The sequence below is a fragment of the Bidens hawaiensis genome, unplaced genomic scaffold (genome assembly GCF_021521415.1).
Source record: "Bidens hawaiensis isolate Kalapana, Puna unplaced genomic scaffold, B.hawaiensis_p1.1 tig00037734_1, whole genome shotgun sequence".
Taxonomy (NCBI): domain Eukaryota; kingdom Viridiplantae; phylum Streptophyta; class Magnoliopsida; order Asterales; family Asteraceae; genus Bidens; species Bidens hawaiensis.
Genome location: NW_027505504.1, coordinates 88,095 through 110,223, shown reverse-complemented (window position 1 = coordinate 110,223; position 22,129 = coordinate 88,095). Strand labels below are relative to the sequence as shown.

At 36.8% G+C, this 22,129-nt stretch overlaps 4 protein-coding genes and 4 pseudogenes across 5 annotated transcripts in view; 5 read left to right on the top strand and 3 right to left on the bottom strand.

Moving 5' to 3' along the window:
- Nucleotides 1–22,129, bottom strand: part of LOC143613595 (mannosyl-oligosaccharide 1,2-alpha-mannosidase MNS1-like) — a 96,563-nt gene that overhangs the window by 68,775 nt on the left and 5,659 nt on the right. The window lies entirely within an intron of this gene.
- LOC143613592 (E3 ubiquitin-protein ligase RHF1A-like) lies at nucleotides 689–3,689 on the top strand. Its single transcript, XM_077087260.1, has 7 exons — nucleotides 689–841; nucleotides 1,693–1,739; nucleotides 1,849–1,911; nucleotides 2,023–2,113; nucleotides 2,192–2,514; nucleotides 2,780–2,887; nucleotides 3,310–3,689. Exons 1-7 carry the CDS (start codon nucleotides 689–691, stop codon nucleotides 3,578–3,580), a joined length of 1,056 nt encoding a protein of 351 aa, XP_076943375.1. The 3' UTR covers nucleotides 3,581–3,689.
- LOC143613591 (receptor-like protein kinase FERONIA pseudogene) lies at nucleotides 6,366–7,190 on the bottom strand (annotated as a pseudogene).
- Nucleotides 8,833–9,876, top strand: LOC143613590 (receptor-like protein kinase ANXUR2 pseudogene; annotated as a pseudogene).
- Nucleotides 10,373–11,052, top strand: LOC143613589 (cysteine-rich receptor-like protein kinase 44). The gene is made up of 3 exons (XM_077087259.1): nucleotides 10,373–10,583; nucleotides 10,692–10,923; nucleotides 10,983–11,052. Exons 1-3 carry the CDS (start codon nucleotides 10,373–10,375, stop codon nucleotides 11,050–11,052), a joined length of 513 nt encoding a protein of 170 aa, XP_076943374.1.
- On the top strand, nucleotides 13,932–15,965 carry LOC143613588 (putative receptor-like protein kinase At5g38990 pseudogene; annotated as a pseudogene).
- Nucleotides 16,028–17,514, top strand: LOC143613587 (putative cysteine-rich receptor-like protein kinase 33). The gene is made up of 4 exons (XM_077087257.1): nucleotides 16,028–16,119; nucleotides 16,263–16,402; nucleotides 16,509–16,746; nucleotides 16,928–17,514. The coding sequence occupies exons 1-4, from the start codon at nucleotides 16,028–16,030 to the stop codon at nucleotides 17,109–17,111; spliced, it is 654 nt and encodes a 217-aa protein (XP_076943372.1). The 3' UTR covers nucleotides 17,112–17,514.
- LOC143613586 (uncharacterized) lies at nucleotides 18,340–21,260 on the bottom strand (annotated as a pseudogene). Its single transcript, XR_013150144.1, has 6 exons — nucleotides 20,233–21,260; nucleotides 19,877–20,037; nucleotides 19,584–19,785; nucleotides 19,220–19,451; nucleotides 18,790–18,922; nucleotides 18,340–18,642 (listed from the first exon to the last, which is right to left on the bottom strand). The product of XR_013150144.1 is annotated as an uncharacterized LOC143613586 (transcript).

Genomic DNA, 22,129 nt, shown 5'->3' with positions numbered 1-22,129 from the left:
GTCTGTCCGTGTTTGTCCGTTAAGCCTACCGAACGAATTTTTTTTGCTCATGCCCGATTCATTTATTAAACAGACCAACATAAACGAACTTCTTGCCAAACGAACATCCAGACATCCGTCGAACGTCTGGTTCATTTATAGCCTTACCCGCCACCAACCTAGACGTGCACAAACCGAGTATTCTCAGGGACGAGAACCGGGTAGGAACCGGTTTCGGGTATGATCAACAAAAGTCAAAACCGAGTCCGGGTAGGAACCAGTTCCAGGTATAGTCGGGTATTTGACCAGTTCCACCGGGTTTTTTTTGGGTTTCGGTAAGGTTGGGTCGGGTTTTGACCAGGTATTGGTGGAACCGGTTCCACCAGGTCCGGGTCGGTTCCGGTTCTGGGGTAAACCCAAAGCCTGGTCTAAACCTGTTAGTAGGGTAGGGTAGGGTCGGATCAGATCTGGTTCCAGATAAAAACCGCGGGTAGGGTCTGGAACCAGGTTTTTTTTCACCAAACACACATTTGACAAAAAAATACTTAAAAATATAACATTTAAAAAGTGTAGAAAAAATATAAGAACCACATCAATGTTGTTGACTTTTCAACAAGTGTGCGTGTGAACCGGGTTATTAATTTATTCTTCTTCCACATCCCATAACTTCTTTCTAGGGTTCTCTATTCTCCGGCTGCTTCTTACACCAATGGACACCGAACCGGCACCGTCATCAACCGGCGGCTCGATCGTACACCACACCGGTGTTACCGTTAACGATGATGACGATCGCACTTGTTCAGAAGAGGATGTGTGCAGTATATGCCTCGACTCCTTTGACTCTAATCATAATCCTCCAACTGTATGTATATAACTATATATACTCTCTACATTCTATTTAATCACTCTATTGTTTATGAATTATTATGCATCTAATACTTTGATCGTGCTTTAGTTTTGATTGAATCGGTTTTTAAGAATTTGAAGAGATTGTTGACTGTTGACCTGATTTTGTTGTGGAATCGTACGGTGTGGAATTAGGTTGATCTGTATGATCTAAGTGGTAATTGAACCTGTATGATGCATGATATGATTTGGAAATAGTGGATTGGGGCGTAGGTGTATCGAGTCGAGTTATGCTTATTAGATATGTGTTAGTTAGTTCTTAGTATGATCGTTGTAGAACTTGCCTGGTGCTAGTCGGCCGGTGGGGTGGGGACTAGCAATTAATCCAGTTGTTTTTTTTTAAATATAGTTTTCAGTTATACACAGACTACACACAGACACATTTTTTATATGTAGTTTTCAGTTTTATTTTTATACACACATTTTTATATGAAATTTAAAAAGGCTGGCCGGAATTTACAGAGTTTGGCGGGAAATTGTCGAGAAATTGGCTGGCGGTTTAGGTCTGACTAGGTGCGGGTTGGTCCAACTAGACCTTACTAGGGGCGAGCGATTTGGCCAATTAGCAACTAAATTGGCCGATTAGTTAAAAATTAGTCAGTTACCAGCCAACTAGCGGTTAGTCGCCGACTAGTTCTGATTTTTTCCAACACTGATTATGCATATTTTATTGGGCTGTACTGATTTATGATATGTCTTTGAATATTAAATACAATGGTCTTTTGATGATCTAAGTGGTAATTGAACTTTTGCGTTGCTTTCAAAATCCTAATGCTTTGTATCGTTATGTTCTTTTACTGTACTCAGGTGACCACCTGCAGGCATGAGTTTCATCTCCAGTGTATACTTGAGTGGTATAAACTATAAAGCATAAAGCTACCTTTTTTCTAACTCAAAATACTCGCATTGCTTGCTTTATGACCCTCACACTTTTGGTTATTGGTGGTAATTTCCTTTTGTCAGGTCACAAAGAAGTGAGGAATGCCCAATATGTTGGCAGGTGATTGTGTTGAAGGATCCATCCAGGTACAAAATGCCATCATCATTGAAAATTCTAGATTCAGGAGTTGTTTCATTTGAGAATTAAAATTTTGATTTTATGATGTTTTGCTTCATTTGCATTTTTAAATAACATAGTCAAGAGCTTCTGTCTATGGTTGAAGATGAAAGACGCATGAGGTCTGCGGTCAAGGTTCGTCACGTATACGAGGATCCTGAAGTTGACCATGTACGTTCTATGGTCAATGCTAGTGGTTGTTTGTGGCACTTTTACTCTCTGAGGTTAATCTTTGATATGTTATTTCAGGATGTTGAGTATGTTGATCCTGAATTTGAAGAACAAGTTATTAGAACTCTTGAGGCATCTGCAAGAAGCAGGCACTATAGTAGAAGAAGGAACAACCATAGACATTTAGGAGTTGGTTCTTCACAAACTCATGCTTCAGTTCCCAGGGCTGATGTGTCAACTGGACAAGAAATGTATATTTCACTTGAGGATTTCCATAGTTTAGGGTATGCTTCATTGCAGGACAATTTAGCTAGTTCCAGCTCGATGTCTACTATTGATCATACTTCACCATCTGCGGGTTCACCCGTTAGTAATGCGACATCTCAGACTCCTGAAAATTGGTATTGCACCATTTAGTTATAATAATTTCTTCATAATGTTTTTGACCCATTTCACTTGTTTACCCCTTAGCCAAGTTTTCTCTTTTATCTTTTTGACCAATTAGCAATCAAACCTGACCTGATTTGACTAAAATGACGGTCTTGGGAAAACTTAAATCTTCAAAGATTGAATTGATATGTCATTACCAAACTGACAAATTTATTGAGTTGTGCATTGGTAGAACGTTTTTTGGGTCCACTATAACCTGTGTGGATGATGTTGCAGGGTTATTGATAGCCAGTCACCAAATGGTAGCCCAGGAAGACCAATATCAGCTGATATGCATGCATTTTCAGAGTCTGTTAAATCTAAGTTTTCTGCTGCTTCAGCCAGGTATGCATATTGATTGTGTTTTCTCATGCAGACCGAATATCACTTTATATGTTAACTAGTTTATTGACCCGGGGCAATTAGAAATGAAAACTTGCATTACTTCTATGTCCAGCCATATTATGTCAGCAATGGAGTAAAGAAACAGATGTAAATTGTTAAACTCCTTTTAATTGTTTCATAATAGAAGAATGTAGATAGAAATTATCTTGTGAAATTCAACAATATCTTTATATAATGTGTTATTTTCATATGCAATCAGATAAATACATATACGATAAAAATGGGAATATAAATAAGTAAATAACAATAGGTAAAGAGGTAACTGGTAACTTTTAGTAGACGCCATGTTTATTTTGATTTGTTGTATACTTGTATATATAGATTTACTATGTTATTCTGAGATAGTTTGCCACATCTTGCAGATACAAGGAATCTATCTCAAAAGGCACTCAAGGTTTAAAGGCAAAATTACTTGCCAAAAACAGTTCAGTTAAAGAACTAAGCAAAGGAGTTCAGAGAGAAATGAGTGCAGGAATCGCTGGAGTTGCCAGAATGTTTGAACGATTGGATCCAACTTTAAAAAGAAACAATGACGGAACTAACTTAAACTTTTTCAAAGGAAAAAATACTCAAATTAATTCTGCTCAAACTCCTACGGATGTCAGTTCGAATGAAGAAACTATGCATCTCTAAGTTGCTTTTGGGTGCCCGAATCTGTTCAGGTTAGCCATATCGCACCGCATTATTATTTTAATAAAAAGTTTTAAAACATCATGTTTTCTAGACTGCAACACAACCCAAATTGTCATAAATAAACAGGCCAAAAGTCATCTCTACTGAATGAACGCGCAGATCTTCACTTCTAGTTGCTCTTAGCAAACAGTAAACGTTCGGCTGTGAACAACAATCTGATTGACATTTTTGTTATGTTTTCTTTGCAGTATCACCGGGGAAAGAAAGTTGACAATAGCAAAGTGACGTATCTGATGAACGAATCTGCCATAGCCTTAATGGTTGGTTTGTTTGCGTCCTGCAATAACTATATTCAGCATTGTTCTAAATATAGCATTGTTCTAAGTTGACTTGTGCTCTTAAAAACATTGGCTTTATATGTAAGACTATAACTTTTATGTCTTCGTTTAAGATTACTTAGAGGTGACGGTGAAGAGATGGAACGAGATTTGTTGGTGAAATCCTTCTCTCTTTGCTCTTGTACTTTTTTCTGCCTGAGAACGTGATTCCGTGTTGTGATACAAGAAACATGTTCGAGTATCACATTATCTATAATATATGTTTGAGCATTTAAAGCATTATGCTGTCATTTTCTTCTCCGATGCATGAACAATGTAGCTTCCGTCACTAGAAGGTGTGTTGAAGAAATGAGAGGAGTTTACAAGCATGCCAGATGAAATTTTGCTCTCTTAAATGACCAAATTGTCTTAAGACGGGAATTGGCGATGATTCACAAACAATGACCATGCTATACATTAACCGTTACTTGAAGGGACACAGCGGTTTGCTATAACACACACACTATGTACGACACCAAATGCTAGCATTTTGCATTGTTTCAGTTGCGCACTATCTGGGGCATAAATCTGATAGAAGCTCTTCAAGTGCATCTTCTCTCGTCCTTGCTCGCATTTTCGACACATGTAGAGTGAGACGAGCTGTCAAGCAGCATGGGAACAACTTCTTCCATTCTTGGCCTATCCAATGCATTTTCTTGAACACACAACAACCCTATCTCCAAAAATCTTTTCATATAACTGGGTCCGCGCCAATTCTCGGATCAATTATACTTGAAAGTGTTCCTTCCAATCAATGTCTCTGAAACTACAACAATCAGTTCATCATGTCTGTTAGATTGTAGCTATACTCCTGCCAATCCTTGTTGGTTTTCAAATAAAAGGCTCGGTTCATTTTTAATTTCATGACCATATGATTTCTTCTAACACAAATAAGTTAGATTTACAAGACACTTTATCTTTGGAATACAGGTTAGGAAAGCCTAGGCCTTGATGGTACACAATCATACTTACATATTCGCGGGGGAGCACACAAGCCGGCGTTCTACGCCCAGTTATAGTTTCCAAAACCAACACGCCAAAAGTATAGATATCTGCCTTGGTTGAGACATTTCCATGATACATATACTCCGGTGCCTTATAATTATGCCTGAAACATGTGCAGGCATTAGCCATGAAAAACAATACAAACTACCACAAAAAACTACTTGTTGGATGCTATTGATTCATTAGAAAGAAACTTGACAAATGAGCATGAGGATACAAATGTTGGTTCTTTAGTACTAACCAGGGATAAGAAAGCATAGCCATCTCTCTCCGGGGGATATCTATATATCTTGTATATAAGAAACCCGACAATATGGGGTTCGAATTTTCATCCAAAAGAATGTTCTCAGGTTTTAAGCAACAACATATGATCTGTATGGGAGCATCCCTATGAAGGTAGAGAAGCGCCTGAGCAACCCCTAGTAGTATTATGTACCGTTTATCCCAATTCAAAAGAGTACACAGCGGATCTGAAAACATATGTTATGCCAAGGTTAATCCGTCAAATGATCAAAACTTATATATATAAAATTGACAACTAAACACTGGATGCTTTTTGTTGAACATGTGCGGTCTTAGGTGTGATATGTGTTACCTTAATTGTGTGATCAAGATTGATAAAATGTTGCTAGGCAATTTTGTAATTAGTACAAAGTATAGTTTAGGGTGCTTTATGCAACATTTGTATGTTAGGGGTCTTGATATAAATATTAGGCGGTTATTGGCGGTTATAAAGTTAGTTATATAACTACCAAGTAGTTGTTTAACCACCGTGGTAGTTATAACCCCCAGAGGTGGTTAATTAACCCATGATGATGCCTATCTATAAATAGATATTCAATATAAGTGTCTTGAAACAGCGTTGTTCATATAATAAAGATCGTGTCTTGTTCGATCAATAAAGTTTGTGTTTCGGGTAAATCCCTTATTGTTATTCTTCTTTATTATGTTCTTGATTGCTGGTTGAATCATGATCTCTTGGGCCCTACAATATGTAGATTTTAAAGTTAAAATTCATACCAAACAACAGGCCATCAAGGCTTGCATGCAGTGTAAATTCATAGACAGAAACATATATGGTTCACAGCAATATCTGGAATCGTAATATCCAAGCAACTTCGCCAAATTCTCATGTTGAAGCTTTTCTAATTTCGATACTTCATTCTTGAAATGTTCATATCTCGGACTAAAAGAAGTTCTTGAAACCGCTATTCCTTGTCCACTTTGTAGCTTTCCCTGAAAATAGAAACAAATTAAGTGGACTTCCTGGAAAGGATGAAAAAAATGTATTCAGATATATGATTCTGTTTACCATATACAAGGAATCATCCATTTTCAGTTGCGGAATTCTATTAGCTTCAGAGAAGTTATGAGTTGCAACATTGATGGTATCAGAATCAAACTCACGTAATGGTTGGTTTTCGCTTCATGTTACAAGTTCGAAAAGTAATAAGATAGAAGAATGGTAAGATATCAACAAATAGCACAGGGCGGATTGTTGCCAACTGATATAATCGTTCATGTATTTGTTCAGCTAATTCTTCTCCATGATATATACCTGACAAATGAGCCTTTATGCCGGTGCGGGTGGGCTGCAATGTAATGTTGGCTTTCTCTTGTAAGGCTAGGATAGACTCAAGATGCACCACAACCTCGGCCATTGTAGGTCGCTGTTTTGGATGCTTATGCAAACACCATTTTGCAAGCTGTGCAAACAGCTTTAAACATTTAGGAGATATTTGTCCCCTTGTATTAGTATCAACAATTTCCTTTAGCTTACCGCCTTTAATGGAATCTTGAGCCCATATTGCGAGAGCCCATTGCTCCTCATCAATACTTCTATCTACCACTCGTTTTCCACACAATACTTCGAACAGTACCACCCCAAAAGCATATACATCAGATTTTGTTGTCAGTTTGCCTGTATAAAAATAATCAGGATCAAGATATCCAAACGTGCCTTTTACGCCAGTGTTGACATAAGTTGACTGCTGGTTTTTTGGACATATTTTGGACAATCCAAAATCTGAAATCATAGCCGCCCAACTTTCATGTAACATTATATTTGAGCTTTTAACATCTCGATGTACAACTCCATGCTTAATACCTGTACCCGTGTGAAGATAATCTAACCCACGAGCGGCCCCTATGCATATTGTGAGTCTTTGCACCCATGATAGATGTGTTTGGTATTTGTGGAGATGGTCTTCAAGGGTTCCATGTGACATATATTTGTAAACAAGTATCATTTCTTTCCCTTCATTGCAATAACCAATCAACGACACCAAGTGACAATGCTGAGTTGAGAAAGCACATTCACTTCAGCCCAAAATTCCGATGCTCCTTGCTCAGAACTTGAATCCAGGCGCTTTATGGCAACAATTGAATTACAGGGTCCGTTAGCGATGGTTCCTTTGTAAACCTTGCCAAACCCCCCATTGCCTATGACCAACGTCTCATCAAGGTTTTGGGTTGCTAGCCGGATCTCAGAAATCGTAAACAGGCGACATAGTTGTGGCGACACTGAGGATGAGGATCCAACCTCGTGACGGGTAGGAACAAACATGGGATATGGATATGATTATATGAACTAGGACAAGAGCTTGACAGTATCCTAAATATGTAGATACATTGAAAAAAAGATTCTTACAGCTTTATCATAGCAAACATAAAGATTAATTATAAATATCACTCCTTACCCATAAAAGAATAGAGAAAATATTTGTTTCAGGCATCAATTTGGTGGTTGGAAACATGACACTTCCTAGGAAATTACGTTATATTGTTGTATTTTACACAAATAGTAAATTGTGCTGTTAGAGTTACATTTTGCCGGCTGTCTATATTGACATATTGTCCTACTCACAAGCATCTAATTATATATGCATTTTGATAATTTTTAGGTGGTGCTAAGAGGCCTTATTTTTAGCTTATAGTATGAAAAGTAATATAAGAAAACAAATTATATAAGGAAACTAATACAAATCTAATATTCAAGGATTTAGGAAAAAAAAATATTGTAATGAGAATATCAAACTCTTTTTTCCGGATGTGTCAAATTTCAGCAATTGGGTTTACTGTTATACTTGTTATTGGTAGTTTTTATTCTCACGCCGGAGGGTAATTACGGGAAGACCCCCCATCTTGTCCTTCCCGAGTTCTCGTAACGAGCTCACGGTGATTGTGTTTTGCAGGAGATCAATTGAATTCAGCTTGGATCCTAGCTCATTGAAACTTACTTGATAACCCGATTACCATTACCTGGTGGAAATATAAATCTGACCATTAGGGATTAGATCTGTGTTTCTTTAGAAACGTTCACGGTTTTTTTCTTTGTCACATACCCGCACAACGTGCGGGTACTAAATACTAGTTTATTCAATAGTTTAACTTGTTATTATAAGTACTAAGGTTGGTGTTGTAGAATGAATGATTGTCTTGGAAAAAAGCTTGAATACGTGTAACAACTAATGTGATGATTGTGAAGGTTTAATGTTGTGGCTGCCCTTATAATGATATTATAAAACAAATGAATTCCACTCGCGGAGAGGACAAAAGATCGTAACATTATTAAAAGTGGGTCAACGCGGGCCCAGCTGGAGGGGTTACGTGTATACTTAATCAAACCTCAATTTCTTAGAAACCGTGTTCCAATGTAAACATACTTAAAATAATTATATCTCGCTTTCGAGAAACACGAGAAACTAGGATCGATTAAGGCATCTAGTTGACTTTCAATACATTGTTTATTGTATTATTATTATTCATTTCTCACTCGCACTATTAATTAGTCTATAACCTTGCTTCATCTATATAAATATATAATAGCTGTAATTACATATCATCATCCTCTAGTTCATATCTATTGCTATGTTTGTTCCCAACAGTCACGAGATTGAATCGTCACCACTATGCCGCCAGTTTACGTTTTCTGAAATTCAGCTAGCAACCCAAAACCTTGATGAGTCATTGGTGATAGGCAGTGGGGGATTTGGTAAGGTTTACAAAGGAACCATCTCTAATGGTCCAAATATTTCGGCTGTCGCCATAAAGCGGCTGGATTCAACTTCTAATCAAGGACCATCGGAGTTTTGGGCGGAAGTGAATATGCTTTCCAACCTAAGGCCCTGCCATTTGGTGTCTTTGATTGGTTATTGCAATGATGGGCAAGAAATGATCCTTGTTACGAATATATGTCACGTGGAACACTTGAAGATCATCTCCACAGATGCCAAATCCCTCTATCTTGGGTGAAAAGACTTGCAATTTGTATAGGCGCCGCTCGTGGCTTAGATTATCTTCACACCGATACAGGTATAAAGTATGGAGTTGTACATCATGATCTTAAAAGCTCAAATATATTGTTGCATGACACTTGGGCAGCTAAGATTTCTGATTTTGGATTGTCCAAAATATGTCCAAGAAACCAGCAGTCCACGTATGTCAACACTGGTGTGAAAGGCACGTTTGGATATTTTGATCCCGATTACTTTTACACTGGTAAGCTGACTAGAAAATCTGACGTATATTCTTTTGGGGTGGTACTGTTTGAAGTCTTGTGTGGCAAACGGGCGGTAGATACTAGTATTGATGAGGATCAATGTGGCCTGGAAATTTGGGCTCAAGACTATAAAAGAAGGCAGGCTAAAGGAAATTGTTGATATTAATATCAGGTGGGGAATATCTCCTAAATGTTTAAAGGTTTTTGCACAACTTGCAAAACGGTGTTTGCGCAAGAATGCAAAACAGCGACCTACAATGGCTGAGGTTGTAGTCGGTCTTGAGTCTATTATGGCCCTACAAGAGAAGGCTAACAATACATCACAGTTTTCTGGCATGAAAGTTTTTGCTATAGGTATACTTCCATCGAATGACAAGAACTCTCATTATCATCATTCTCTTCCACTCTCATAGTTTCATGTGCTTAGTCTACCTCTTTCTTTTTTCCAATACTTGTTAGCTGAAGAATTCCAATTATGTTTATTTTTACGGCACTAATTGTCTTATTGCTATTTTCATATAGTCTTCTATCTAACATCTAATTACTGAACTTGTAATAGGAGGTCAAAACCCAACATTACATCGATTTGATTTTGATACTATCAATGTTGCAACTGAAAACTTCTGTGAAGCTAATAGAATTCCGCAGCTGAAAACATATGATTCTTCGCATAAGGTATGCATTATCATTTAAACAATACGTGCCTTCCAGGGTTTCCAATTGTCTGCTAGAAATTACTCTAATTGATTCTCACAATTAGCATGCTAATTATATTTGTACGTTAACCTTCCTCTCTCTCTCTCTCTCTCTATATATATATATATATATATAACTTTTCAGGGAAAGCTACAACGTGGACAACATATTGCAGTTTCCAAACCTTATTTTGGCAATATACATATAGAATACATGAATGAAGTAGCAATACCGGTAAAGCTTGAACATGAGAATGGGGCTAAGTTGCTTGGATATTGCACTGAAGGAACCAGATTGTTCCTTGCCTATGACTTTGCACTGCATGCAACCCTTGGTTGCTTGATTTATGATATGAATTTTCATTTTGAAATGTACACTTCAAGCTTGAGATCCTTGCTTGTTTCAATACAAAGCAAGGAGTGTTGTTAGCCAGTTTTATCTCTAATTTATACTACCATTCTAGTTTTAAAAATTAAGTGTTTTGATTGGTTATACCTTGACATATCATCTGTTTTGTAATCTGCGTTTTTAGATCCAGCCTGTACTATTTTGAAGTGGGATAAGCGGTACAAAATAATACTAGGTGTTGCCAAGGCACTTCTTTACCTTCACAAGGATGCTCCCATACAGATCGTACATGGTGATGTAAAACCCGAGAATATTCTTTTAGATGAAAATTTGAATCCCGCATTGTCAGGTTTTCAGTATGCTAGAGCAATCAATGAGTCCAACTACATTCATGTTGATGAGATTTGTGGGACCATGTAAGTACATAATGATTCACTTATCTATTTCATCTCTTTTTGGAAACTGTTAACTGCAGTTCTGAACACGGTTTAATTTTCGTATTGGGAGTGTTTAACGTTATACATGAAGGTTCTTGTGAAGCCTAGATAACCAATGCTTCAACTATCAGAAAAGATTGTAAACCTTTATGGATAACTAGCAATGCTATCAATAAAGTTTTGCCATGACTGCAATAGATAAGGTCACAAGCTGATGCATGCAATATGTGACTATTTACAAAACTCATACTAATTGAGATTCTTATGAGTGGTTGCGGGTTCAAAACTCCACAATTGTTTGCCAATACCATATGAACTCTAAAATTGAAAATTATGTTAACTGTTGGGGGCATCTCAAAGGGTTGTTGAAAATATTTTATTTATTTTGACGGTAGGTTTCATCCGCCTAAACTTTTTTCATGTACGCCAATGTTTGTGTCCCTTTGCCATCTTTTACATTTCTGGTAATTTGTGTTACTAATCATGGCTAATACATGCACATGTGAGTATGTGACAGTAGTTATATGGCACCCGAGCATTTGCGTAATGGAGATTTGTCAACCAAGATAGATGTCTATAGTCTTGGTGTGTTGGTTTTGGAAACTATGACCGGACAGACAATGTCCGATTATAATACGTCCCTTGATTACAAATCCCTCGACTGCAAGTCCCTCCTTGAATATGTAACTATGATGAATATGGATCATCTCATCATCAGGACTCGTACTTGTGTAACATTTATTTCAAATAATAGAGTTTTCAAATCAAACCCAGTACAGTACATCTGAAACGCACAATTGACATGTACATACTGATCGTGCTTTAGATGTTATAGCTAAAATGTGGTATTATTATTGTCTTGCGTTTTCACATATTTGTGTTTGTAATGGACATGAAATGAAAAATGAATAGAGAATGGTAGGTACTGTATAGCTACGGTATTACATATATACATGATGAATTTTTGTAGGTTCAGAGAAACTGGATAGAAGAATCACTTTCAAATATAATTGATCCGAGAATCATTGATGTGGATTTAAGTTCTATGAAAAGATTTATGGAGATTGGGTTGTTGTGCGTTCAAGAAGATGCAGAGGATAGGCCAACAATGGAGGAAGTTGTTTCCATGCTGCTTGGCAACTCATCTCTCACTCTCCCTCTGTCGAAAATGCGAGCAAGGATTATAGGCCAACAATGGATGAGGTTCTATGACTAGTGCCCCTATTGACGATTACAATGAGGATTATGATATCGGTGCCATTGAAGAGTTCATATCAACATGATTCCCAGATTATGCATTTCTTAAAGGGCACACTTCATGAAAAATTTAAAATGTTATCTAATTATACCCCAATTACTACAGTCGGGTATCCTTGTACCAAACTTCCTATTTATGTAAAAAAGTGATGTAATGATGGATTTTTTTTTCTAATGTAGAAGAAAGTGTTAGGCAGTGTTTGTGTTTGGTTAATCAGTGGAATTAAATCACATATTGTATATAAGAATCTCATTTCTTCTAAACACATCAAAACCATTTATCTGCATCGTCTTTCACTGTATTCCATTCCATTCCATTCCATTCCCTCTTTCATCTACTTTATTGACATCACCTGGCCACCGCCGTTAGTCTTGCCACCACTAGAACCACCATCATCACCACTGCCACCGCTGCCTTCACCACCACCACTGCCATCGCTGCCACTGCAAGTCTGCAATCGCCGCCGCCACCACCGCCATTACCATTTTTTTAAATCCTATTGCATATCCTTTTCCATCTCTATTCTTATATTCATTATCTGAACTTTAGAGATAAAAGTTTCTACACAAAATAAAAATTCGATAAATCTAAAATAGGAGACTTCGGTGTAAGTTCTCTGAGTATTCCCATTGGAATCTCTGTCTCATTTTTTAAAATATACACATTAATTTCTCTAAATTTATATCTCAACTTTGTTTAAACTCACACATTTCATTCTCTCTCTATATAGTTTTATATAAATGCTTAAAATACAAAACCTCCATATTTTAGGGATGAAAATGGAGATGGAGGTTCGAATGCAGATACATAAAATCTTTATAATTTAGAGAAGACTGTTAAAAGCATCGTAGACAAGTTCGCCGGTGGCGAGGTGTTAGTGATTTTTAATTAGGGATTAACTTGTTGATCAAGTTAATTGTAATATGAATCTAAATAAGTCAGGTGCGGGGTGCACACTTATTTGATCCTATTATAATTTATAATCCTATTGGTACTTAGGGACGAAGCTCCTAAGTCATGGGGGTTCCAAGAGGCCAACGCTCTTGGTAGCTAGTAGGGTCCAAGGGGCAGCGCAGCGCCACTGGCTGGGGTCGAGCTGCCATGTCAGTTTGAAAATTTTTTGTTTCAGATATATGTTGCTTTATTAAAATCGTATTAAAAATTAATTTAATTTTCGTTACAAAATTTAATAAAACTAATAGCAGTGTATTTTCAGTTTTATGATACAGTGTTCCCTGCATCAAACCCTAATATAACGCTATTTGATCATACGATAACATCTCTGGTTCATCATAACACACATAAATTCCATACTTGATTCTTGCTCTCAAATCTGAGTTTCATCCGGTCATATATACGATTCTTGTTTGCATGAATAATTTTGATCTGATAGTGTTTACACGATTCTCAGATATCCAAAGATACTCATTTGCAGAAATTTCCCAACATGATGCTTCCCTCTCTGGCGGCAAACCTGTCAATTTCGAACCCGATGACCTTAAAAAATATCAAAAAGTCAGTCAATGCAGGACGAGCTATTCGACAATATCTAAACTCAATTACACCACAATTTAATAGAAACCGTGTTTCCAACCTCCAATCTGGTCCCTCTAATGTAGACAATTATTTATCCCTTTAGTTGACTTGAATAATGTCTTCAGTTGACTTGGATGAATTCAACACATTATTTCATATCTATAAATTTGGTTACATATTTGGGGATATATACTATTCTCCTGCTTCATATCTATATGTATTACTATGTTTGATCCCACCAGTCAGTCATCCTCAGAGTCGCCACAACTATGCCGCCAGTTTACGTTATCTGAGATTCAGCTAGCAACCAAAAACTTTGATGAGTTATTAGTCATAGGTCGTGGGGGGTTTGGCAAGGTTTACAAGGGAACCATCTATGGGGCAAATCTTTTGGCCGTTGCCATCAAGCGGCTGGATTCGACTTCTAATCAAGGAGCATCGGAATTTTGGGCTGAAGTTAAGATGCTGTCTAAGTTAAGGCACTGTCACTTGGTGTCTTTGATAGGTTATTGTAATGATGAGCAGGAAATGGTCCTTGTTTATGAGTATATGCCCCATGGAACCCTTGAAGATCATCTCCACAAAAGCTGAACATCTATACCTTGGGTTCAAAGACTGAAAATATGCATAGGGGCTGCGCGCGGGTTAGATTATCTCCACACGGGGACAAATATTACACGTGGAGTTATCCATCGGGACGTGAAAAGTTCTAATATCTTGTTACATGACAGTTGGGAAGCTAAGATTTCTGACTTTGGATTGTCTAAAATGTGTCCAAGAAATCAGCCGTCTACACATGTCAGTACTTTCGTGAAAGGCACGTTTGGATATCTAGATCCCGATTACTTTGCATCTGGGAAGCTTACCAGAAAATCTGATGTGTATGCCTTTGGGGTGATCCTTTTTGAGGTCTTGTGCAGGAAACAAGCAGTAGATACAAGTATTGATGAGGAGAAATGGGGTTTAGCTAGATGGGCTCAAGACTCCATTAACGAAGGCAGGCTAAAGCAAATTGTTGATACTGATATAAGGGAGGCAATGTCCGCTAAATGTTTGAAGGATTTTGCTAAGCTAGCAGTTCAATGTTTACACAGCCATCCAAAACAACGACCTGCAATGGCGGATATAGTGGCAGGTCTTGAGAGTGTGCTAGCCTTACAGGAGAAAGCCAACAAAACATTGCATGGTGGGGGAATGACAATATTTGGTAGAAGGGTACCGATGTTTGTCTTTCCAACGAATGGTAAAAACTCAGGTATCATTCTCTCTCCCATTTTTATGTTTAGATTACCTCTTAGTTTTCACAATATTTATGATAATGTATTAATGTTAGATAGGTTGTATTATTTTTCTTATTTAGGATTGGATTGTATTGTATTATAAATTGAGGAGTTACAACTCAAAGTAATATGTTATGATAGTTCGAGATCTGAAAACCAACACACAGTATGCTAGCAGTAGCAGAAGAATGTTCATTTATATTGGCTTATGATATATAGCTACCGGCTGAAATGATGCATTTTTGAGTTTTTAATTTAAGGGTTTAGAAAAGAAAAGATAAGAAAATTTTTCTTGTTTCATTCTTGAGTTTTTGTTTTTTTTTTGTTTAAGAAGATAAAGAGAATGGAAAGAAAAGTTAGGGTTTTTATTCCTCCAAAACTTTCCAGCCAAATATGGCTTGATTGTGAAGGAAAAGTTTATATATTACTAATTTACCTATCTTTTTCTTCCTATCTAACTCAAGAATGAGGACATAATTGTAAAGTTACAATTTTTTTCCCTATTTTTTCCTTCCTATCTAACTCAAAAGTGTAATTAACACTTTCTTTTCTTTTATTTTAACTCGAGAATGTCTTTTAAGCATATAATTTCTTTTCCTTTCTTCCCTTATCCAATCTTATCATTTCTTTTCCTTGTATTTTAAACCCGAGAAGCGATCGTCTATGACTGATAGTTTGTGAGTTGCATACATATCTGATCTCAAATCGATATGACTATTTGTGTGGCAGAAAATATCATTTGTGTGCTAATGTCAATCGAGTTGAGCAACTATATTTCAGTGTCTCTTGTGTTTCTATTTTTCTTGCCACACACTTTATTATTATCTGCAACTTTCTAGTTTTGCCTCTTCAAGTCATCTGATTTATGTATGTACAAAACTGAGAATTATTCTAACATACTGGCTAAAAGTTTGTTATTTTTTGCACATATGCAGTGGAACATGTAGTAGAAAATAGAAGTTCAAATACCTTGAAGCTATTTTCAGATATCGTTGGAGATGAAAGCATAATGCCATACGAGTTTGATTATGATACTATGTGTGTTGCAACCAATAACTTTTCTGATGCTAATATAGTTCCGCAATCGACATTTGCTTCCATGTATAAGGTATCCATAATCACACATCAAATTACCAATTCCAAATGTTGCAACAACTCTAACCTAGTTGCTCTTTTCAGGGGATGTTAGCAAATGGACAAAGAATAGGAATTGCACAACCTTATTCTAGTTCTAAATGACAAAGATTTGAAGATGTATTGTTATTACTGGTACGACTTCAACATGAGAATTTGCTTAAGTTTCTTGGATATTACATTAAAGAAGCAACACCATTCTTTGTGTTTGAGCTTGCAGAAAATGGTAGCTTGGATCGCTTGATATATGGTATGACATTTCGTTTTAAAATGCACATATCATGCCATTTTTCAAAATCATACTAAATTCAACAGGGATAACTTATAGAAACACGTCTTTCGTGATTCTGTTGTAGATCCTAATGGCAATGTTTTGGGGTGGAATGAGCGGTACAAAATAATACTAGGTGTTGCAAGGGCACTTCTTTACCTTCATTACAAGAATGCACCCATTCGGATCGTACATGGTGTTGTCAGACCTGAAAACATTCTTCTGGATGTAAACTTAGAGCCCAAACTTTCAGATTTTGGATTTGCAAGATGCTTAATCGATGAAATCGAGTGTGTTGATACGGATGTGATTCATTGGACCTTGTAAGTACATCTTTTTTATTTTTTTTAAATCTATATACGACAACATATTGAAGTAGTAATTAAACAATTTTTCTTTCAGTTTTAGTTTTCTAAGGTCTCTCATCATATTGTAGCAAAGTTGCATCTGACATGTTTGTTTCTGTAATAGAATACTGATACCTGCATATGTGATATGTGGCAGGGAACACACAGCACTAGAGCATAAGTTGCTTGACCGTCTGTCAACTAAGTCTGATGTTTTTAGTTTTGGCATGTTGATTTTAAAAATAATAAGTGGATGCAGGACATACACATACAATGGGATTCCTGTAGCCAAGGAGAACTTTCTTCAATATGTAAGTGTGATTATAGATGACCATATATAACGGCGACAATTTTAACTCATTTACTTATCAGTTGGTCAATTTGAGTTGTGTTTGTTGATTTGCGGTAGGCTTGGGTGAATTGGTGGAAAGGAACATATCCAGTTATTGTTGATCCTGAAATTGATGAAGATTCAAGTTCCATAAGAAGATTCATCCACATTGGGTTGCTATGTGCTCAACCAAATGCAATTGACAGACCAACAATGGAGGAGGTCAATGGCATGCTGCTTACCGGTTCATTTGTTACTCTCCCTATTCCTAAAAGTCTGGTGTCATCACAAATTATAGAGAACTTCGCTTGTACAATTGACAGACCGACAATGGAGGAGGTCCATGGCATGCTGCTTACCGGTTCGTTTGTTACCCTCCCTATTCCTAAAAGTCCGGTGCCACCACAAATTATTGATGAGGAGGAATGGGGTTTAGCTTGTACAAATGCTGAGATAGTTGAGGAATCCATATTGGATCTGGGACCCCGATAAACGAATGTGGAATACGAATAGGGTTCTATCTTTTTATTGTACTTTGCGTTGGAAATTTTGTGTTTTTTGTGTTTGCAACATCTGGTTCCTTGCACCTTGCAAAAAACCATCTGGTAGTTTATGTGGGGTCTAGGTCCAGACGTTGATGACAAATCAATTCAATATGTTCTGCTTATATGGCTCCTTTCGTCTTCAGTAATATTTATCTTTCTCAGTTTTACCCGTTTTACATTTGTTACGTAGGGTTAGCCCAAATTAAGACTTTTATAAGCACATATTTAGGAAAAGATTGATCTCATCAAGTCAAGAAGGAAACAACATTCAGAATATCTTCAGTATCGACTCCCTAAAACTGCGGTCATTTGGTCTTTTTTCCTAATAATCTCGAGTTGTTGAGCCCAATAGATTCAAAAAACAATCACTCTGAGCTCAAATCCAATTAAACATCAAGCACAACTCTCACCAGGAAAGCCTAATAGTGCAATGACTACCATAAAATAACTGCGTCAGGAGACACGCCCACACAAACTAATGTAGTAAGATACTGCCAATAGAACACATTTTAGCAAGAACGACAACACTTTTATGCCACGAGTTTATGCCTAAGATATACTCCAGGGTTATTGATTAACCCCTGCATAAAGATGGTGGTATTGCCAGTGACAAACTTGCCACTTGACAGAGTATGGCCAATGATTAGCCATAAGATATATTAAGTAATGGACTTTGTATCACTCTTCGGTCTATTATCTGGGGCACAAATCTAACATAAACTCTTCAACTGCGGTGGTATCAAAATCGTCAGCAGTGGTGCTAGTACTATTTGAATACTCTCTCGTAACCATTGCCAGCATTTTCGACACAGGGAGAGTGAGAGATGAGCTGTCTACCAGCATGGAAACAACTTCCTCCATTGTTGGCCTATCTGCAGGATCCTCTTGAACACACAACAAACCAATCTCCAAAAATCTTGTCATAGAACTTGAATCCACATCAATTCTGGGATCAATTATATATGAAAGTGTTCCTTCCAACCAATTTTTCCCAACCTACAACAATAAAAAATTCATCATGTCTGTAATCATATAACAAAAATGATCAATAAATATGCTTTTACCATGAAATTGACAAAGCTATGTTATTTGTTGAAAACAAACTGGTTATACATGGATGTTAAGATCTATAATCATACTTACATATTCAAGGAGGGACATATAATCAAACATCCTATGCCCAGTCATGGTTTCCAGAACCAACACACCGAGATTATAGACATCTGCCTTGGTTGACAAAACCCTGTTTCGGATATACTCCGGTGCACCGCAACCACTGTCGCAAGTGCAGGTATTAGCCATGATCAACGATACAAAGAATTTCAAAAGATTATATTACTCTATAATGTATACAATATAATTCAACAACATCCCTTCTAGATGATACAAAAAGATACAATAACTTAGTTTCCATATGGCATAGCCTTCTTCCTTTTCTTTTCATTTTTCAGAGCATCAACTAACCTATGAATTCTGAAGATTTCAATAAAAGGCTCCTTCCTTAACAACAGATTGTTCGAAGAAAAATATCCTAAAGACTTCAAAAAATTTAAGTGAATTGTTATGTACTTACATGAGCCCACCAAGAACATTAGCATGAATGCAGTCAGTCTCGTTAATTGCTGTCGCGTTCTGAAAATCTGACAGTTTGGGATCACAACTTTCATCTAAAAGAATGTTCCAAGGTCTTACTTTACCATGTATGATCCGTATAGGAGCATGCTTGTGAAGGTAAACAAGTACTCTAGCAACACCTAGTATTATTTTGTATAGTTTATTCCAGTCCAAATGAGTACATGTAGGATCTACAAGCACATATCACAAAACAAATATGCTCTTAAAATCTGGCATGTGTTCTCAGAGTTGCAACATGTATTCTGTTGAACCTTGACAAGACCTCTAGCATAAGATATACAATTCAAACTGATAATTCATACCCTGTAGCAAGCGAAAGAGGCTTCCATTTGATGCAAACTCATAAATGAGGAATACCTTTGTTCCTTCAATGCAATATCCAAGCAACTTGACCAAATTCTTATGTTCACACTTTACAAGTATTAATGCCTCATGCATATACTCTACAAATCTACTGGAAAAAGTTTCAGCAATTGCTATATCTTGTCCATTTTGTAGCCTTCCCTGAAAAGAAATCAAGTTGGGAGTTTCTAGTAAACAACAAGAAACATTATAAAACATATAAACATATGCATGATTTTGGATACCTCATTACCTTGTAAAAGGAGTTAAATCGAACTTGAGAAATCTTATTAGCTTTAGAGAAGTTTTCAGTTGCAACGAGGATAGTATCAAAATCAAACTGACAAAATATGTGGTTTTCACCTTGAATAGTATCAAGGTGGTACCTCACGGATTTCAAACTTATATCTCCATCTACAAGTTCAACAAAAAAAAAAAAAACGAGATATTAGATATGGAGTTGATAAAGGAATGATACGTCATAATTAAATAGATCGACATTCATCCAGTGATTAATACTAGTTTTTGAAGCCAACACTATTTCATTACTTTTCTAATACTTGCGTGTTAAAAAATAGACATAAACTGAACTTAAAGAGAACATGATACCTGAGTTTTCCACATTGGATAGAAAGACAAATATGGGTACCTTTTTCCCAAATATTGCCATGCGTGCAGGCTTCAGTGTACTGTTTGCTTTCTCCTGTAAGGCTAGTGTATACTCAAGACCTGCCACAACTTGGGCCATTGTAGGACGGTGCTTCGGATGGATATGCAAACACCGGTCTGCTAGTTGAGCAAATTCTTTTAAACATTTAGGAGATATTCTCCCCCTTATACAGCCTACCTTCTTTAATTGAGCCTTGAGCCCACCTTACCAAACCCCAATGCTCATCATCAAGACTTCTATCTACCGCTTTTTTCCCACACATTACTTCAAACATTATAACCCCAAAGGCAAACACATCAGACTTTCTTGTGAGCCTGCCAGTTGAATAGTAATCGGGATCTAGATATCCAAATGTACCTTTCACCATAGTGTTAACATAAGTAGACGGCTGATTTGTTGGACCTATTTTACACAATCCAAAATCTGAAATCTTAGCTGTCCAACTATCATCTAACAATATATTTGAGGACTTAACATCAGGATGTATAACTCCATGCTTAAAACCTGTACCCGTGTGAAGGTAATCTAACCCCAGAGCGGCTCCAATGCATATTTGGAGACGTCTCATCCAACTTAGAGAAGTTACATGTTTGTGGAGATGATCTTCAAGGGTTCCACGGGACATATATTCGTAAACAAGAATCATCTCGTGCCCATCATTGCAATAACCAATCAATGGCACCAGGTGACAGTGTCTTAGGCTAGAAAGCATCTTAACTTCAGCCCAAAATTCCGATGCTCCTTGATTAGAAGTTGAATCGAGCCGCTTTATTGCAACTGTCAAAAGAGTATCCCCATATGTGACGGTTCCTTTGTAAACTTTGCCAAACCCACCACGTCCGATTACCAATGATTCGTCAAAGTTTTGTGTTACTAGTTGAATCTCCGAAATTGTAAACTGACGACATAGTTGCGGTAATTCTATGGATGACGAGGATTCGAATTCGTGACTTATAGGAGGGAACATGATTATAGACTTATATGATCAAAGTTATAGACATGAACTATAGTATCACCAAATATATGATGACTGCAAAAAGTATTCTTATAGCTAATAAGGGTTAGGTTATAATAGGAAATATAGTTTTTGTAGGATGAATAAGAAGTAATCTTGTCAATTGATTTTGAACATGGAGGGTTGAGATTAGTTTATGGAGAAATCAAGTGTGAACATAAGAGAAATGGTATAAAAGGAATAACACATTTATTGACTTTCTCTCTCCACATGCAAGGCACATGCCAAATTCCCCCATCATTTTTAAACGTCCATAACTCTTTTTTACGACGTTTTTATTGAAAAACAAATTCACCATACTAACGGGTGTCTTTTTATCTTTTATATGAGTACCATATTGTTAAATAAAAATTGAAAAAAAATAAGTGGGTTTTTACAAATTGTGTTTTACCAAAATTGTGGTTTATAAAATTGTGCTATGCAATAGTATTTTTTATTGTGTTTTTTTTTTCATTGTGTTTTTTACATTGTATCATACAATTGTGTTTTTTATTGTGTTTTTATCATTGTGTTTTTTATAGTGTTTTTTTCCATTGTGTTATTTACATTGTGTTTTTCATAGTGTTTTCCATTGTGTTTTTTCGGACTTTTCCGGCGAGGTGGTGGCGGTGGGTGACGGTTGTGGTGCCGGTGGGCGGTGGAGTGGTGGTGGTTGTAGAAGATGAGTGAAGATGTAATTGGGTTTTATGTAAGTGAGTTTTTGAAATCAATGTAAGTGGGTTTTGATATTAAGGTGTTAGACTAAAATACACTCCTTCCTAGCATTCTTAGAAAAATCAAACTTCTTATTTGAACCTAACCCTAGCAATAATTGCATGATT

What these genes read in the sequence shown, in the direction of transcription:
- LOC143613592 (XM_077087260.1), top strand. Translation starts at nt 689, where the DNA reads ATGGACACCGAACCGGCACCGTCATCAACCGGCGGCTCGATCGTACAC. An exon ending in GTGTTGAAGGATCCATCCAG is followed by an intron (nt 1,912 to 2,022) that starts GTACAAAATGCC and finishes TAAATAACATAG; the next exon opens with TCAAGAGCTTCTGTCTATGG. An exon ending in TTTTCTGCTGCTTCAGCCAG is followed by an intron (nt 2,888 to 3,309) that starts GTATGCATATTG and finishes CACATCTTGCAG; the next exon opens with ATACAAGGAATCTATCTCAA.
- LOC143613589 (XM_077087259.1), top strand. Translation starts at nt 10,373, where the DNA reads ATGAATGAAGTAGCAATACCGGTAAAGCTTGAACATGAGAATGGGGCT. An exon ending in AATACAAAGCAAGGAGTGTT is followed by an intron (nt 10,584 to 10,691) that starts GTTAGCCAGTTT and finishes CTGCGTTTTTAG; the next exon opens with ATCCAGCCTGTACTATTTTG. An exon ending in GATGAGATTTGTGGGACCAT is followed by an intron (nt 10,924 to 10,982) that starts GTAAGTACATAA and finishes TGTTAACTGCAG; the next exon opens with TTCTGAACACGGTTTAATTT.
- LOC143613587 (XM_077087257.1), top strand. Translation starts at nt 16,028, where the DNA reads ATGCCATACGAGTTTGATTATGATACTATGTGTGTTGCAACCAATAAC. An exon ending in CAATCGACATTTGCTTCCAT is followed by an intron (nt 16,120 to 16,262) that starts GTATAAGGTATC and finishes TAAATGACAAAG; the next exon opens with ATTTGAAGATGTATTGTTAT. An exon ending in GATGTGATTCATTGGACCTT is followed by an intron (nt 16,747 to 16,927) that starts GTAAGTACATCT and finishes GATATGTGGCAG; the next exon opens with GGAACACACAGCACTAGAGC.